Genomic DNA, 18,083 nt, shown 5'->3' on the forward strand with positions numbered 1-18,083 from the left:
TGCTCTTTTGAGTTGATTGAGATAGTCAGTTATGAATCTATAGATTTGGCTTTTCTATTATAGCATGATTATATATTGAACTCAAATATGATAATCAGATCCTTATTGATTTTAGATCTTGATATAAGGTTATGATTGTGATGCTTATGTTAGCGTATATGTGAATAAAACATCACGCCTACAAATGACTAGTTTTGACTTATTAGGTGAATGATACATCACGCCTAAATAGTTTCATTGCAAATGATTGCATTATGATTGTCTAAGTAAATATATCACACCTATGTATCATGATTATCTAACTAAATTACTTGTAAGGTATGTGCGTGTGTTTCACGTTGGAATGATCAAATGTGATTTGACTTATTATTTATAGGAATTATGAATGCATATGAAAATGATGCAATGACCTGAATGTCTTTATATATATATATATAACTTGAATGCATATAGATTATGCTTTATTACGTAGGTTGAATAAAATATTAAGTGATGAAATGCTTTTAAATGTTTTATGTTCGAACGTTTGAAATGAATGACTCATAGGACGTTGTTTCCTTGTCTATCACTTGACGATGGATGAATAATATGTCTTTACCTTTAAATGCTTGATATGTTTTCTTTAAGTTTGCGCTTGGGTTGCTTTACCAGACTTTAGCGAGTTAGACCCCATTTTATGGGGGACAGGTAATGCAGGTAAAGTATGATGAGTAGTTGAAGCGAAGGGCTAGTCGAGCTGCATTCTCGAGGGTCCACTCTTATCTTGTGATCTTGGTATTTATGATCTTTTCGTTTTAAGTACTTGATTATGTAGAGACTAAAGTATTTTTTCATACTCTGTTTTGAAATGAAATTAAAAGTCTTCATATTTCAGTCTTATATTCTATGTGGCTTGAAATGTGTATATCCCATATATTTTGATTTGATTGTTATATTTAGTGTAACCGCGCCCAAATTCTTAATCATTTTTAAAAATTGCTTCTGCATTATAAGATTTGATTTACTTACACTTATAAAAAAAAATTGGTATCAAAATTTTAATATTTGAACTATAATTAAGGTTAAAATTTTTGGAGCGTTACAACCATTAAACACCATATAAGTCATAATCCTCAGTGATCTTGTTCTCACTGAACATAGAAGAAAAAGGTGGCCTAATTCTTTACTCACTATATCACAAAATTCACATATGCTAGGGAAATGATGCCCCAATTTGCGAAGTCTTTACTAAGTAAGAAGACACTCACTCAATGCTCATGGCTGTCTTCAGAAAAGCTTTTTGACCTAAAAAAATTTAATTTTTTGGCCATGTGATTTCATTGTATTCCATACCAACTTGCTCGATAATACATCTTTAGGAAGCCACATCATATGCTCAAGGAGGTCAGATGCCAACTTTTAGGTATTAATTAGTGACTTCAAAGAGACAAGAGCCCTCACAATGGTTTATACATAGTAGCAATTAGAAACTTGAGCATGCAACAACAAACACTGGCCATAACACAATCAACATAAAAAATGAACCTCTGACACCATTTTTGGTCAATAGGTGTAGCGCACAATTAGGTTGGGAAGAACCAGTCATGGGTTATAAACTTGTCACCTTCAGCATTAGACGGCTAAAGAATGTGCAAATGAGTAGCATATAGTTGCGAGGTCAAGCTAGTCAGGTTCAACTCATGGTTTGTTGTTTCACCCACTCTCTTTCTCTCTTATGCCTCTCTCAATGAAGCAGACAAATAAAAAGTGGTTTCCAAAAATTTTATTTCATAACTCACTTTTTTTTCATAAAGTTTATAATCCTTTAAATAGAACTAAAAGATGTAGATGTGGGTCTATCAACTAACGTCTACTTTCCAACCACCAAAATTTAAACCAACTACCTATTATTAAATAATATTTTAAAAAATGTCTGCCTAACATTTTTAATGCTAACCATTAAAAAACATTGGAAGGAGGAGAGAAAATTGTCACTCTTTCATTTGGAAAAAATAAGGTGCCCCCCAACAACCAATGGGGTGGGTCCCTAAGTCCTAAGCCCATAATGGACCCAACAAGCTTTAGTTGGATCCAGATCCAACTGATCCAACTAAGCTTGGTTCTTTGTTGAAACTCAAAATAAAATTAAAAAAATAATAAAAAATACATAATTTTTTTTTTAAACTATTCTTAGATAATCCCTACTTTGGCATGCGACTCGAGGTAGAAAAACTATAACTAGCTTAATCGACATTAGGGAAGAGAATGTGTTCTAAGGGAGGATGACCTCAATGCCATTATACCAAGCAATGAGAGTGTCTCGGGCCGAGTTTGGAATGGGGCATGAGCAGTGCGGAGCTCTACTGAGTGGAAAATGCATCGAGCGTAAGAACGCGCGGTATGCGTCAGCTTGATCGGTGACGTGCGGTGGTAGCATGGCATGCGATAGGCAACGATATCGTCGTTAGTGCATCGCTGTATGGCGGCACAGACGTGGAGCGTTGTTTGGCTAAGCAGTGCCAGAGACCAGAGGGTGTTACCTTTGGAGAGTGCTAAAGAACCTCTCAACTTGCAGATGTCCCACGTGAGGCGATTGAACGCACGGGGGTGCGTGTGGGTTAGGAGTAATTCTCCCAAGAGTCACACTAGGTGATTCCAACCGAGTAAAGATACTCAGGGCTAGGCAAGAGAGAGCCTATGCGCCAGCGAATGAGTTTGGGTGGTGCTCTTCGCTATGGCATGAAATCATCAACTGGTCTTCGGACTGGGGGTCGAAAGACTTGGATCCTTCAGTGGCGAGGTTTCAACTGGCTTGCGCATGGAGCTGCGATGTTCACCATGGCATGCCACGCTAAGGCAGGTTGGTGCCCTTCTCGGAAGTGCATAGTTGGTATGGGACGACTATGCACAAAGTGGCATTGATAACATGGAACGCATTTGAAGATGCGCTTGAAGAGCTTCCACTAGGCAGCTGTGCGCGGGGTAGCGCACAGGGCCAATATTCTGATTCAGTACATTAAAAGTGTTGGTGGGTGACTTGTGGCTGTTAGTCTGGCCATATTGGCTAATCTAGCGTGCTACAGGTTGCGAGCTATTCCACGTCCGTGGCAAAAGTGGCTATGAGATAGCGATTAAAAGGCTTGTGATGGCAAGGAGGACCGTTGCACCGCATGGGCTTCTTGAGCGAAAATTAGCCCGTGACAGAGAGGGTGATGTATAAAAACTATAACTCACAAGAGCCACTTGACTCTGATACCATGTAAAGTACTCAAATACAAAGGAAGGCATACCTAATTTATGTGGTTCAGGGTGACCTACGTCCACGGGTAAGAGACACTCTCTCTAGTTGACGCAGAGAGGAGAGTCTATGTTTCTTTAAATAATGGTGTAGGTTACAATGCTCTTTTGTGAGGACTCTTTATTTTATAATCTCCTTAGAGTCCTCGTACCCATCCCAATTCAAATGATGATTCCTATGGTCAGGTTATATGTCAGTATTATGATCGATGCAATCATACAACCCACCATATGCCAAAGTTATCATGAACAAGGAAAATGTATAGATGATCAGTAAAATAGTTTGCTGTGTCTGGGATAACCTCAAAACCGTGTAACATGTTAATAAATAAAGCGGACTCACCTCTCTCTATTCAATAAGAGAGTGAGTGAAATATTTCCGTGGCCGTCGTTTCATAAGAACCGAACTACGTTAAACCTGTGTGCATTGTTATTCTTGTTGAGTACTGTTAGTTTTTTTATTAGCCACATATCTGATTGAATGTTTTTTGAATGAGATCAATTTGGCATATCAAACCATACCCACCTGAACCCATCTCGGTTAAACTCTTTTTTTTTTTATGATCAAACTTGGGGATAAAGGCCACCCTCCTTTTCAGTAAACAAGCCCGGTGACTAAAAGCACCTCATACCAGTGAGGTTCGAACTTGCAACGTCCCATCACATGGTGACTTGCACAAACTGCTCCTACCAAAACTTACGGAGCCCCTCATTGGTCATCTCGTTTAAACTTGCATTCCATTTTGATAAAGGATGATGCGACAATGAAATTATTGGGTCTCATCTCTCTCTCTCATACCTAACAGGGATGTCATGAATTGGGCGAGTCTGGACCTGGATCTGACTAGAGGTGCTGGTACCATGTCTGGATCTAGGTCTGACCGGATCTTCCATGAGAAAAACCATACTTGGGCTTGATAAGAACTACGTAAACCAGATAAAGTCCATGGTCGATAAAACAATATCTTTATGCTTTTTACATTGAAAAATGAGTGGATCTTAATCAGAAGTCGAGTGGAACCTAGGTTTGGAATATATTTTCATAAACCATACCCAGGTTTGTATGCTAACACAATATCACAGGTCCTAATTCAGATAATTGGACCCCCTTTTTTTTTGTTACCAAACCCTGACCCTAGTAAATCCGGAATAGGTACCGAGTGGGTCATTGAAATCCCTATGCCAACTTCAGTTGGCCCAAGTTAGGAGTGAAACATACGAAGCTATATATATTTCAAGAATCGCACATTTTTGAGCCGACAAAGACAAATGTGACTAGTTCAGCTAGCGTGATCTTACTTTCTGTTCTAACATGGCCCAGTTGATTGCTCCTGGTTGATGCACATGGAATGAATTCGACTCTTTCCATATTTTACCAAACTTTGTCGAATTCGGGTCCAATCATGAACCACTTGCACAGAAACGGACGTAACCAAGAGTTGGAATCGTCCTTCACATCTTCAGTTTTCGTTTTGATCTAGTACCTGATTCAGTAGAGAGAGAGAGAGAGAGATTTGCAGAGAATGGTCAACAAAGTCAGCTGGGTGCGCCCACGAAAAAAAGATCGGGTGATCGCCCCAGATCACCTTTTAAACCATTCCGGGCAAAAGAGTGTTGGACCCTACAACTGATCGAAGGGAAGGAAGGTTTGCGTACGAACGAGACAGGTCAAAGGAACATTGGACAAAAAACTGTCAAAAGACAACTGTAGTTGTCATTCATGCTCAAGATGGACAGAGTAGATGTGAAAATGACAATCTTGCGTGGCAATGGATCACGTCCAGAGAACATTGGACAAAAAAAGGTTGTCCAACACCTTGGATGCTGCTTATCCTCAAGATGAATGATACCAGAAACACATCAAAAGGACTAGTCCCCACATAGATAAGCCCCATAAACAAATTTGCTGATGTAAAAAAAAATGGGCAGCTAAGATTCGATTCAAATATGAAGATTTTGATTTGGTAGGTTTTGGGTATCATTTATCTTAAGGATGGACGGCAATCAAAGGTGCCTTGGGCAGTTTTGTATTCAATGTTCCTTGGACCTGATCTGCTCCCATATTGCTTTGCACAAGATTGGTTGCATCGCGACCATATCCTAAACCCTTTTCGGTGTCCATTCCTTATGGTTTTGGCTGAGTCAATGTGTAACCTAACCAGTAATAGTAGTTCCGCCCAAACCTCCTTGACCTTGATTCAATTTGGTGGTGCGTCAAGAGCTCAAAGCCACTAGGGACAAGTACACCTTGCCTCAACCAGCTCAGGCCTATTTTGGCATAATAAAATTTGAATATTTTTAATAACAGTTTGAATTAATTAGCTAGAAATTGGCCAATATGTTCATCTTGTCATATATTAGAACTGAAGTTGGGTCTTTTAATTTCTCTTAAAGGTTTACTCATTGCACACAATTAATCAACAAAAAACTTAATATGATTTAAATACTTTACCATATTTTTCTCTTCCGTCTGATATCCTGGAGGTCCTTTTCTAACGGTAGGATACAAAGACTAGATTATGAAGCATAAGATCGTTCTAATGTGATCTAAGCTTTTTGAGCAGAAGAGATACAGATAATATGACAAAAACGAGTTATGTGACAGTGACCTTGATTTAACCTAGAGCCAATTGATGTGCATGTTTTCATACCATTAACTCAAGATTTGGTTTCAACTTATCTCATTCATTTATGAACTGACTAGGAGAAGAAAAAGATTCATCTACCTACTTAATGAGGTCCTATGAGAACATCATTGATTCTATCTGTGATCCTCAATAACAGATAGTTGAAACTATCAAGCTTGATTGACACCCATAATGAAAAACTATTTCATTGAGTTGTAGGATTGAGCGCAAAGGTGAGACCTATCATAGGGGAGCCTGGGCTGGATGTCACGAGGATCACAATCAAGAAAAAGATGACAAAACACCTAGGAGATTTTGGTACGAGCCGATTAGCTTTGATACCATGTAAAGTTTGAAAACATGTTGATACAAATGTTTGAAAGGAAATGAACACACATCACATGTTCATACAAAAAACACAGGATCTTAATATGGTTCAATATTAAGGTGACCTATTCTCTCTATCTCTCTATTTCACACGATAGAGAGGAGGAGATTGCCTCTCTTTATTTATAATATTGTACGTGTACAAGTTCAACATTAGGTAAAGTTCTTATGTATTTGACTCTCTCAAGAATACAATGTTTAACCTTCAGAGGACTCTTAGTGAGGAACTCTTTGAGAGTCCTCATACATGAGCTTCTACAAAATGTGTCTTCCTTAATCTTTGAACATGAGGACTCTGAGTGTCGACCCCACTGCACATGGGACGTCTCTAGACCTTGGGTCTTAGCTAGTTTGACCAACATTTTTCATACCCATTCATGCAACCAAATCAATTTTATGTTTTGTTGGTCAAGGTCAAACCAGGTCAAGTCTTTGAGATGTTGTGTGGTGCCAGTTCTACAACTATATATCGAGGCAAGAGTTGGGTCAATGTCGAACCCAGTCACCTCAAGTGGCTGCAACCTCATCAAACTGAATCGAACCGAGCCTAGCTTTAACTTTTATTTCAAGTAAAACTTATGCACTACTGTTATACAAACGTGTCCATTGATCAGAATTGGGTCTAGTGGCTAATCGAATACAAAATACAAAAGAGAGATACATAAACTACATACTCAATGCCATTCTCCCAAATAATCAACACAGTTTGAATAAGCTTTTGCCAGACCGCACACACATTTCAACCACCAGTTTACAGTTTTAAACTGGCTAATCGAATATTGAATATTTGTTGTGGTGTGTTTGAATACCTTGAGCACTTGATTTAAGGTCGGATTTGGCCTGAGGCCCCACCTGAGATCTGACGTTCACTCAAACGAAAGATCTTAGATCCTTGATCTGAGTTTCTTGTTTGGTACTGGAAATTCTCGATTAATTTTGTGGCCCGATTGGAGAGGTTGGGCTATAGATACATGATTCGAGATTTGCAAATCTCAAATTATTGTATTTATAAAAGCAATACCTTCTCATATCCAAGTGCATTCAAACACATCCTTTGTGCAATATACTTATCTAATTCAGGTGACCGACTTCAAATGACAATATAAGAGGTTGGTTGGTTGAATTATATATATGGAAGGATATTTGAATCTGATTGTGCATTATATTATATATACTAATTGCTGCTTAAGCTATCGGACCCAAATTCAGTATTGATGTTTTCCATTCCAACTCTGAAGCGAATCTGATTAGCTTAGCTTCAGTAATGCTTACATCCGAACCCGAACTGACTTGTTTAAATCAACCCTGAACCATACAGCTCGCTGAGCAAAGCTTTACTCCGGGGTAGATCCGACCTGTCACAAGCCGATCGAGCTCACTAAGTCGGTGGAAAAGATCGGACAAAAGAGGGCGGTGGGTCCCGCAGACACGTCAGCTCCAAAACAGCGGGTGGTAAAAAAGACTGGCAAAGTTGGGCAAGGGTTGACGTCACCACATACGAAACTCCACGTCCCCCCCCCCCCACAGAATCCCAAATCAGAGGACTTTGCGCGGTTTGTGGGGCCCACCAATTTCTCCCTTGTCCGGGCCAAGAAAGACGCTTGTTTGAATGAGGAGGCGTGGGGGGGATTGGGAAGAAAAAGAATTCACCAACATGAAAATTTATACATTTTAAACCATGTGCGACTCATTTTAATCGATGCAAATCTCAGTCTCGATATGGATCCGGTTACGTTTTATATGATCCATAGATATTCTATTCGCGAGCGTGGAACGTGATACTATAGAAAAGGTTCTCTTTTTTTTCTTTTTTTTAAGGGAAATCTGGATCATGAAGAGGGGTTGGGTTGCGACGAAACATCCCGGGGGAGATGGGTGGCAGAAAGCAATTTTACTAAACGCCTAAATTAAATACGGATTTACGGGGTAAAGATTTTTACAGAGTCTGGAAATAAATTTTCCTTTTTTTATTTTTTGCTTTCGTCTCTTTTCTAATTAAAAAAAAAAACAAGGAAGAGTTTGGGGGTGTGATAAAGGCAGATCCAAAACTGGTGGCCAGTCCCCCCGTCGGGCGCCCACGGTCTCGAAGGGGCTTGTGGGGCCAGCAGAGCGGTTTCGGTGGAGCCCCCAAGAGTGACGGAAGAGGGAAACGCAAAACCCAAAAAAAAAAATAATCGGCGAAGGCGAAAGCGGATGTGTGGCGATCCGCCGGTCTTGAATCCCAACGTGCGGGACACGCGCCTCCCCCGTAGAGTCCCTCCCCGTTTTGGACTTCTCTGCAATCTGCATGGCTCCCCACACCTCGCCTTTCAGGTTTCATCTTTGACGTCACTACCCTCCTTTTTTCAAAAAAATGACGCATCTGTCCTCTTTCCCATCGTTTTTCCTCATTGCTGTTTGACCTTGCCCTCATGCTATCTCAAAGTTTCGGCTGGCGAATATGGGCCCAAAGATAAATACCAATATAGATGGTCAAAGTTTAAATTCCAGTTGGGGTCGATAGTGCACAAGGAATTATACCAAAGCTTGAAAAAAATAATACTAATGACTTTGATTAACAGCTGTGACACTAAAAAAAAAACCTAGTGCTGGCACTCCAGTAAAAGATCATTTTCACCCAAAAAAAAAAATGAGATAACTTTTTTTTGACACACATAAAAAGCACGTCAGTCTAAATAATTTTTTCTAGTGCAACAAAAAAAGTGCGCCAAAAAAAGCACATGAAAGCCAGTAATTAGGCATTTCAAAAGAAAATCTTTTTCGCTCTTCGGCGGAGATCTCTTATGCCAAAAAATCTTCTTTTTAGTTTACGCTATTTTGTTTAGCGCCAGTAAAAAAATGGTTTTTTCTGGCCTATAAATAACGTGTGCCAATAAAAGACAATTTTTTTTAAAAAAAAAATTTGAGTTTCCCACATACAACACCACCACTTCTTTCTCTCTCTTTAGCTGTCTGTGTTCACCGAGAGTCAAGCAAAGCGGATCTGGACGAGATGTTGTCAGTGGGGTTCGTGGAACCAACGAGGAACCACGGGCTGGCGATATTGTCCCACCCAACGGTCGGTGGGTTAAATCTATTTTTTTTTTAAGAATGATTTAGATTTTAGCTACACCACTGAAACTATGTTTTTACTCGCATAATGTTAGTCTATCAGACTAAGCCTTCAGAATAGGGCATATGAAGTGTAGAGCTCTACTAAGTGAAAAATGCATCAAGTTTAAGAATGTGTGGTATGCGTTGGCTCAATCAGTGACATGTGATGATAACATAGCATGCGATAGACAACAATATCGTTGTTAGTGTAGCGATGTATGGCAACACAGACATGACACATTATTTGGTTTAGCAATGCTAATGGATCAAATGATGTTGCCTTTAGATATTTGGTTAATGACCTTTTGACTTGAAAGAGTTTTTCATGTGTAGTGTTTGGACGTATAGGAGTGCATGTGGGTTAGGGCTAATTACCCTAGAGATCATCTTAGGTGATTCCAATAAATTATGGTGACTCGGGCTCGACGAGTGAATGACTAGGCACCGATAAATGAGTATGGGTAATGCTTTTCACTATGGTATTCAGTCATCAACTGGTCTTCGGAGTCAGAGCCATAAAGTCTTATTTCTTCAGTGACAAGGTTTTGTTGTAGCGTCTACATGGAGTCGCAATACACTGCATGACACTCAAGACTAAAGTAAGTTTATGACATTTTCAAAAGTAATAGCTGGTATGAGACGGCTATGCTTGAAGTGTCATGAACCATATATAATACACATTTGAAGATGCACTTGATCAACTTCTGCTAAGTAACGCACGAGGTGATGTGCAGGGCCAATAAAATGATTTAGTATAAGAAAATGTGTTGGTGTGCACTATTGGCTGTTAGGCTGGGCAGCCTAGCGCATCACGGGTTTGCAAAAAAATTTATGCCTGTAACAAATAAAGATTCACGGGTTTTGTTGTAGCGTCTACATGGAGTCACAATACACTGCATGACACGCAAGACTAAAGTAAGTTTATGACATTTTCAAAAGTAATAGCTGGTATGAGACGGCTATGCTTCAAGTGTCATGAACCATATATAATACGCATTTGGAGATGCGCTTGATCAGCTTCTGCTAAGTAACACACGAGGTGATGTGCAGGGCCAATAAAATGATTTAGTATAAGAAAATGTGTTGGTGTGCACTTTTGGTTGTTAGGCTGGGGAGCCTAGCGCATCACGGGTTTGCAAAAAAATTTATGCCTGTAACAAATTGACATCAGAGCAAAAAGATTCACGGTGACCTTGTTGTTCAATGAATAGGACACTGAATAAGACAATGATGGTTTATCTTGGTTACGCAAAATTGTGCAGCTGAAGTATTGATGACTGAGCATAGAAGCAAGATGTTGATAATATGGTATCGATTATCTTGTCGATAGTAAGAAGAAGTGCAAGGTTATTGTTTAGTTGGCTAAAGAAACATGGATAATCCAAAGATTTCTATCAGTTATATGTTAGGCGTGCAGGTAGAGCGTGGATTTGCACCTTTGAGTATGAGATACTCAATTAAACTTCTATATTCTCTCTCAAGATTGTGGGTTAGAGGAGTGTCCATCTTGAGCAAAATGCTCGTTGTTTTGGTCCCTTGAGTTGATAGTTTTCTTGTAGATTGTGTATGCGAAAAAAGTTTTTATGCATGGCTTGTGGGGTTTGCTTTTTGCAGGAACATTTTGCTAGCTTCGAATGAAAATTGCAGTGTGCTGGCGTCAGATGAGAGTTGCAGCGTTGGGCCATGTTGCCCCTTGTGTGGACGAGTGCCTAAGAAGACGTTTTGAAGGACCACTTTGGGGTGATATGCAAGTAAGTGTCCCCTACTTGAGGACTAGTTTGGACTGTTGAAAAACCTCAAGTTAGTGCCTTAAGGGAGTTGATATCCCTATGGCATGAAGTTGCAATACACTTCATGGCAAACAAAGCTAAGGCAAGTTTGTAATCTTTTCAGAAGTGATAGCTGGTATTGGACGGCTATGAACGAAGTAACATGAACCAGATAGAATACGCATTTGGAGATGTATTTGATCAACTTTCTCTAGACAACTACGTACAAGGTGGGGAGTAGGACCAATGAAATAATTCAGTACATGAAAAAGTGTTGGTGTGGGGCCTTTGGCCGTTAGGCTAACTAGACTGGGGAGTCTGATGCATCACGGGTTTGCAAAAAATTCTATGCCCGTAATAGTTAGCTTGCGCCAATAAAAATAGCTTTCATTGTTTCCATAATCTTTGCGCCAAGAAAATCTTTTCTTTGACGCAACCCATTTTTGCACCAGTAAAGGGAGCTTTACAATAGCGCTACTGCTCGTGTGTGTCAGGCAAAGTTGTTTTTCTTATAGTGTAATCCATATTGTTGTAATTTCTTTAGTAAATGCATGTTAAATCAATTTTTTTCATATATGATTTAGATTTTAGGGGTTTTATATTTAAACTCATATTTTTGTTATTTATTAAATGAATGCATACTTGAAACTGAGGTTTTTTAAGTATGATTTAAATTTTAGGAGGTTTGCATTTCAATCTATATTTTTATAATTTCCTGAGTGAAAGCATGCTAAATTCAATTTTTTTATCATGCATGATTTAGATTTTATGGGTTTTGTATATTAATCTATATTTTTATTATTTATTAAGAGATTGCATGTTATATCTGATTTTTTTCTTATGTATAATTTAAAATTTAAGGGTTTTATATTTTAATACATATTTTTGTTATTTATTGAGTGAATGCATGCATGTTATATTTGATTTTTTTCTCATGTATGATTTAAATTTTTTTGATTTTGCATTTTAATTACTATTTTTATAATTTATTGAGTAAAAGCATGCTAAAGATGATTGTTTTTCTCAAGTAAGGTTTATATTTTATGGGCTTTGTATTTTAAGTATTATTTATGATTTATGATTTTTTAGGTTTTGATTTTAAAGATCTTTCATTTTTTGAAATTTTTTTTTTCAAGTATGATTTATGATTTTTCAAGTTTTTGATAAATTCGAGCTCTGAATTATGTTACATACTATACATAGCACTATTTTAGTGTCAGTAAATAATTTTTTTGATGCTATTTTAGCCTCAATAAAAACTCATTTAGTGGCAACACTTTTATTGGCAAAATGACTGGCACAATGCTAACACTAATAAAGGTTGTTTCTGACACTAGGCAGAGTTTTACTGATGCTAATTTACTCCTAATTTAACTTCAATAAAGGTTTGATTTCTTGTAGTGGCAGTTACTGGTAAGGGTGTCAAACGGGTTTGATCTGGGAACCTGGATTTGTTTTGAGGTATGGATATCAGGTTCAGACCCGGATCTTACCCGAAATCTTATCAGGTCTGCTATATAAAAAAAAACTATACCCAGGCCCTATAAAGATTACATGGATCATTTTTGGTCTATACTTGGTAAAATAATATTTTTAATCTTTTTATATTGAAAAATCACTGGTCTTAATCAAAACTCGGGTCACCCGAGTCTGGTATGAAATTTCACAAACCATACTTTGCTTATTATACTAATTGTACCCTTTAGGTCCGACATAATTTGATATGAGTCAGGTCTAGGTCAAACCTAACCCTTGCACACCCCTAGTTACTAGGTTTTTAAAATCATGTCATTTGAGGTCTTTGTAGAGTGAGGTTCCCAATAACCAGTAGTTTGCTTTCCTTAACTTTTTTTTTTATAATCCAAAAAAACCATACCCAGACTTGATTGATCTGGCTCAACAAAAGTATAATATGTATTTTTTTTTTGTGTTTCTAATTGTGTTATTCGGGTTAGACAAGTTATTGGGGTTACTCGGGTCGGTTATCGTGTCTATGTTATCTGGTCGACCCGTTTATTAAACAGGTCACTATGTCATGTAATTGTGTCGTGTCGACCCGACCCGTTTATTAAACGGGTTAACCGTGTCGGGTTACCCGTTTAATAAATGGGTCGTGTTCGTGTTTGCCACATCTGACCCGTTTAATAAACGGGTCGTGTTCGTGTTGAGGTATTCTGACCCACCAACCCGCCGACCCGACCCGATTGCCACCCCTAGTAGAAACTGCCATTCTTTCACATATTATTATTATTATTGTTATTGTTGTTGTTGAAATAAACTCCATGGATACAATAGATATAGTTTGTTTAATAAAAGATATATTGTAGATTAAGAGATTTTAGGGGTTTTGCATTTTAAGTATTATTTATGATTTATGATTTTTCAGGTTTTTTATTTTAAGGATCTTGCATTTTTTGAAGATTTTTTTTTCAAGTATGATTTATTATTTTTCAAGTTTTTGATAAATTCAAGCTCTTAGTATATATTTTTTTCTATTAGAAATTTTAACTGACACACTTTTTTAGTGCACCAGCACTATTTTAGTGTCAGTAAATAAATTTTTTTGACGCTATTTTAGTCTCAGTAAAAATTAATTACCGACAACACTTTTATTGGCAAAATTACTGGCGCAATGTTAGCACTAACAAAGGTTGTTACTGGCACTAGGCAAAGTTTTACTGACGCTAATTTACTCTTAATTTAACACCAATAAAGATTTGATTTCTTGTAGTGGGTAAGGGTGTCAAACGGGTCTGATATGAGAACCTGGATTTGTTTTGAGGTATGGATATCAGGTTCAAATCCGGATCTTATCAAGTCTGCTAAAAAAAACTATACCCAGACCCTATAAAGATTACATGAATCAATTTTGGACAAAAATAAACCATGATTAATATTATTTTTAATATATCTAACTTTTTCATTACAACACTCATATGTATTATAGTGAGAAAATGTTGGAATTGACTAACAACGTTAATAGCATGGGAAATATCAAGACGAGTAATAGAAATGTAAGATATGACGTCAATAATTTGGTGATATGGAGTGAGATCTTTCAGAGGAGAATCCCACCTGAAAAATGCATTGCATGAACATCTGAATAACTCAATGTAAAATGCAAACTTGATGATTTATCTACATGCAAAAAAAATATATGGATCTCATACCCTTAATTCATCACATTAGGCCATCACTTCCATAGACAGTGTACCCCTTTATAAAAGCCATTTTCATGACAAGATAAAACAGGCAGAAATCATGCCAATCAATCCTCAAGTAAAGCAAACACTCTACAACACTAACCCATATGAACACGCTGTTTCTATTCTTTGCCAGAGACATATATGAACCAAAATAAATAAAAGCCAAAATTTCCAAAACAATGATCAACTTCAACCCATGTTCTTCTATTACTTGCCCAAGAACACGCACGAACCAAAATAAAAGAAAACATTTATCAATGTCAACTCGTAGAATCTTTTCGATTTCATAAGTTAAATGCACGAATGAAAACATTTACTGTCAAACATTAACCGGTAGCAGCCACTGAGCAGTCTCTTTTGAACAAAAAAGACTTCATGAAACCTCTCCCCTTCTCATTAAATTCTAGATACACCACTCACAATCTAAAAACAATTAACCGGATCTTTCATATTTTGCCTATCAGATAAAAAAGACTCAACCATGAAAGATGCAAACACAATTTCAGACAAACACTACCAGACCCTCAAGAAAGAAGAGGCAACTAACTTTAAAAGAAGAAATCACGTCGTTGATGCCTCAAGAAGAACAATCAAAAGCGACAACTACCAAGGGAAAATCAACTCCCCACACTGACAAACACCCAAAATGCCTCCACGATCGACCAAAAACACCTGATTCTCATCGTCAAAGCAAAACCAATTTGCACGACGTACAGAAACAACCGAACACTGAATACACAAAATTGATTTCCACGCCTACACAAGCAACAAATTGAAGAACCGACAATCATCCACACAAGAAAAACCAAAAAATCAGATGTTTCCAGGAGAAACGACAACTCCCACATAGAGAAAACACCGAAATTCCTCAACAATTGAGCAGAAAAGCTCTTTTTCACGAAATAAGCAAAAGTACGATAGGAGCAATCAACCAGGAGGTCGTACAACCACCCACGCAAGAAAACACAAAAGAAACAGAGGTTTCAAGAGAAACGACAATTCCCCACATAGAGAAACACCCAAATTTCTCTGCATCGAACAAAAAAAATGCCATTTCGTTCGGGAAATAAGCAAGAATACGCAAGGAACCATCGACCAGGAGGGCGTAAGAGAGAGAGAGAGAGAGAGAGAGAGAGAGAGAGAGAGAGAGAGATCACCTTGAACGGACGACGTTGCCACATTTGGAGCACTTAGGCTTGTTGAGACCCCTAAGGCTGGTCTTGGGCGCGTCCAGGCTTCGTTTCAGACTATTTACAATGCTTTGATAGCCGAAAAGCAGCGAAGTGCCAGCCATGGCCGGTAAATAACACGTCGGACGGCGATTGGGATGATAAGACCAAAAGCCCCACCCAACAAATCACAAAAATGGAGTTCTGATCTCTTTCGAAACAGAATCGAGAATCGGAGACGACATTCAACATGATGCGCACGCCTTAGAAGTGAAGCTCGTTTCGACTTGAGGCGTGCGCTTCACATGAGTGAAGCGTGCATTTCAAGCCTGAAACGCTTCACTGCAACGCCTCAATACCTTGAGTGTGTGCTTCGCCTCTGAGGCGTGAGCTTCAGGTAGTGAGGCGTACGCCTCTCACAACGCTGCTACGGATAAGGCAGCCCGCCCTTAGTAGACTAATCATGTTTTACGCTAACCACTTTTTCTTTCTTCTTTTCACGAAGGACGGGTCTGATTAATGAAAGAGGTTTGACATTTTTGTGAATGGAACCCTGACCATCCGTCTAACTGGCCAAGACTCCTTCCTTCCACAGCACCACACCCTTTAGGGTTTACACTAATTATCCTTTCGACCCTCCTTAATTTGTAGCATGCTGCCATACTCACACTTACGGTCGTCATACTTGCACTTCATAAAACTCCGATGCGTCTGGCTCAGCCTGCCATACTTGCACTTCATAAAACTCCGATGCATCGACTTGCACAAAGACGATGCCCATGAAAATCAAACCTAGCAGCCAAGGCACCCCCCACCACCCCACTACGCCAACTCGGACCCTCCTTCTTCGTAGCATAAACCCTTGAAATGCAATAAAAAAATAGTACTAATCGGTGGGCGTAAACGCAATGAGGGCATTTCAGTAACTTGGCGCAGAGTAGCCTGCACTTTGGGTTTGGGCACATCTCTTACTATTTTCCACAAGAGTCGGCCATTATCTTGTACCATCAAAGTATCAAACTCCGAAACCACCGGTTGTGTTGCAAAACCCACGGCAATTTCCACATAAATACCTCCTCTTACCCCTCATTCTCACCATCATTCCTTTCTCAAACGCCTAATTCCTTCTTCTTTCTCCTCTTCCTCTCCCTCTCCGTTTCCCATCTTTGAGATTTTGCCCTCAAAGAGCAGCAACCATGCGAATGAGTTGTAATGGATGCAGGGTTCTCCGCAAAGGGTGCAGCGATGATTGCAGCATACGGCCGTGTCTTCAATGGATAAAGAGCCCCGAGTCTCAAGCCCACGCGACGGTCTTCCTCGCCAAGTTTTACGGCCGAGCCGGCCTCATGAACCTCATCAATGCCGGACCCGACCACCTCCGTCCTGGTACTTTTCCTCGCTTCACTCACCAATCTCGCCAACCTTTTTTTTTTTTTTTGCCTTCTTCTGACACTTGAAGAAACGAATGTGTTCAGCCATCTTCCGGTCGCTTTTGTACGAGGCCTGCGGAAGGATCGTGAACCCCATCTACGGTTCGGTGGGTCTGCTGTGGTCCGGCAGCTGGCAGCTGTGCCAGGCTGCGGTCGAGTCGGTGCTGCAGGGAGCACCCATCGTTCAGATCTCCACCGAGGCCGCCACCAACCCCGGTCCGCTCAAGGCTTACGACATACGCCACGTCTCCAAAGCAGAGAACACGGCCGCCTGCGCCGAGCTTCACAAGATCAAGAGCCGGAACCGGTTCAAGCGAACTGCCAAGAACAAGCCCAGAGACGAATCGCCCGCCATATCCCCCGAGGCCGTCACTGACTCGGCTCAGGTCTGCAACCTCCGGTGGCGCAGGTGCTACCCCGACGATCACAACCCCGCGTCGAGCGAATCGTCCAGCCACTCCGAGCCGAACGAGGCTGAGACGGATAGCATGTTCTCGAACGAGACGGTCGAGGCATCCTTGCTGTGCCAGGTCGAACCGGACCGTGAGCACAAGCCCGAGTCTTCGGACGAAACATGGTTCGGCAGCGGCTTCGGAGACGTCAAGCTGGAGCTCACGCTCGGCTTGGAACCGTTTTCTCGATCCGAGAGCGACCACCACCACCACCACCAAGAAGGGAAGGTGTCCATTGAATTCCCGGCCTCGCTTGGGCTCGACTTGCCGGTTTGAACAGTCTCAGTTTCTGTGTACCAGGTTTTTTGCGGTTTTGTTCGATGTGATCCCGAGGAATACTTACAAATTAAATTTTCTTGTGAATTACATGATAGGATAGTGCCCTTTGTTTGTTTATTCTTTAGGTTTTCCCTTTTTCTTTTTTTTTTTCAAACATGGGAATAACATGTAAGAGCAATAACGAATATGAGGAATAGAGAAATATTTGTTCTTTTTGGCTTCTTTCAACAATTCCCTTGTTTACATCTTTACGTTTCTTAAGCAAAAATTGTAAATATTTCTTCTAATTATTGGAAACTAAATAGGTGGTGTCCTCATTTGGAATCCTATGTGGTTTTGGAGACAATGGATCTAGTAATCTTATATAAACGAGCTCTAGCGATCAATAATGGAGG

General features: G+C 39.6%; 1 protein-coding gene across 1 annotated transcript; it reads left to right on the forward strand.

The window, feature by feature from the left end:
- The first annotated feature begins 16,693 nt into the window (after window positions 1–16,693).
- On the forward strand, window positions 16,694–17,832 carry LOC149834179 (LOB domain-containing protein 41-like). Its single transcript, XM_090010006.1, has 2 exons — window positions 16,694–16,913; window positions 17,003–17,832. The coding sequence occupies exons 1-2, from the start codon at window positions 16,724–16,726 to the stop codon at window positions 17,683–17,685; spliced, it is 873 nt and encodes a 290-aa protein (XP_089866132.1). The 5' UTR covers window positions 16,694–16,723; the 3' UTR covers window positions 17,686–17,832.
- The last annotated feature ends 251 nt before the right edge of the window (window positions 17,833–18,083 follow it).

Source organism: Nuphar pumila, chromosome 6 (assembly GCF_984573655.1).
Source record: "Nuphar pumila chromosome 6, dmNupPumi1.hap1.1, whole genome shotgun sequence".
Lineage (NCBI taxonomy): Eukaryota > Viridiplantae > Streptophyta > Magnoliopsida > Nymphaeales > Nymphaeaceae > Nuphar > Nuphar pumila.

Coding starts and splice junctions, on each gene's coding strand:
- LOC149834179 (XM_090010006.1), top strand. CDS start 16,724: ATGCGAATGAGTTGTAATGGATGCAGGGTTCTCCGCAAAGGGTGCAGC. Junction 16,914..17,002: donor ACCCGACCACCTCCGTCCTG/GTACTTTTCCTC, acceptor GAATGTGTTCAG/CCATCTTCCGGTCGCTTTTG.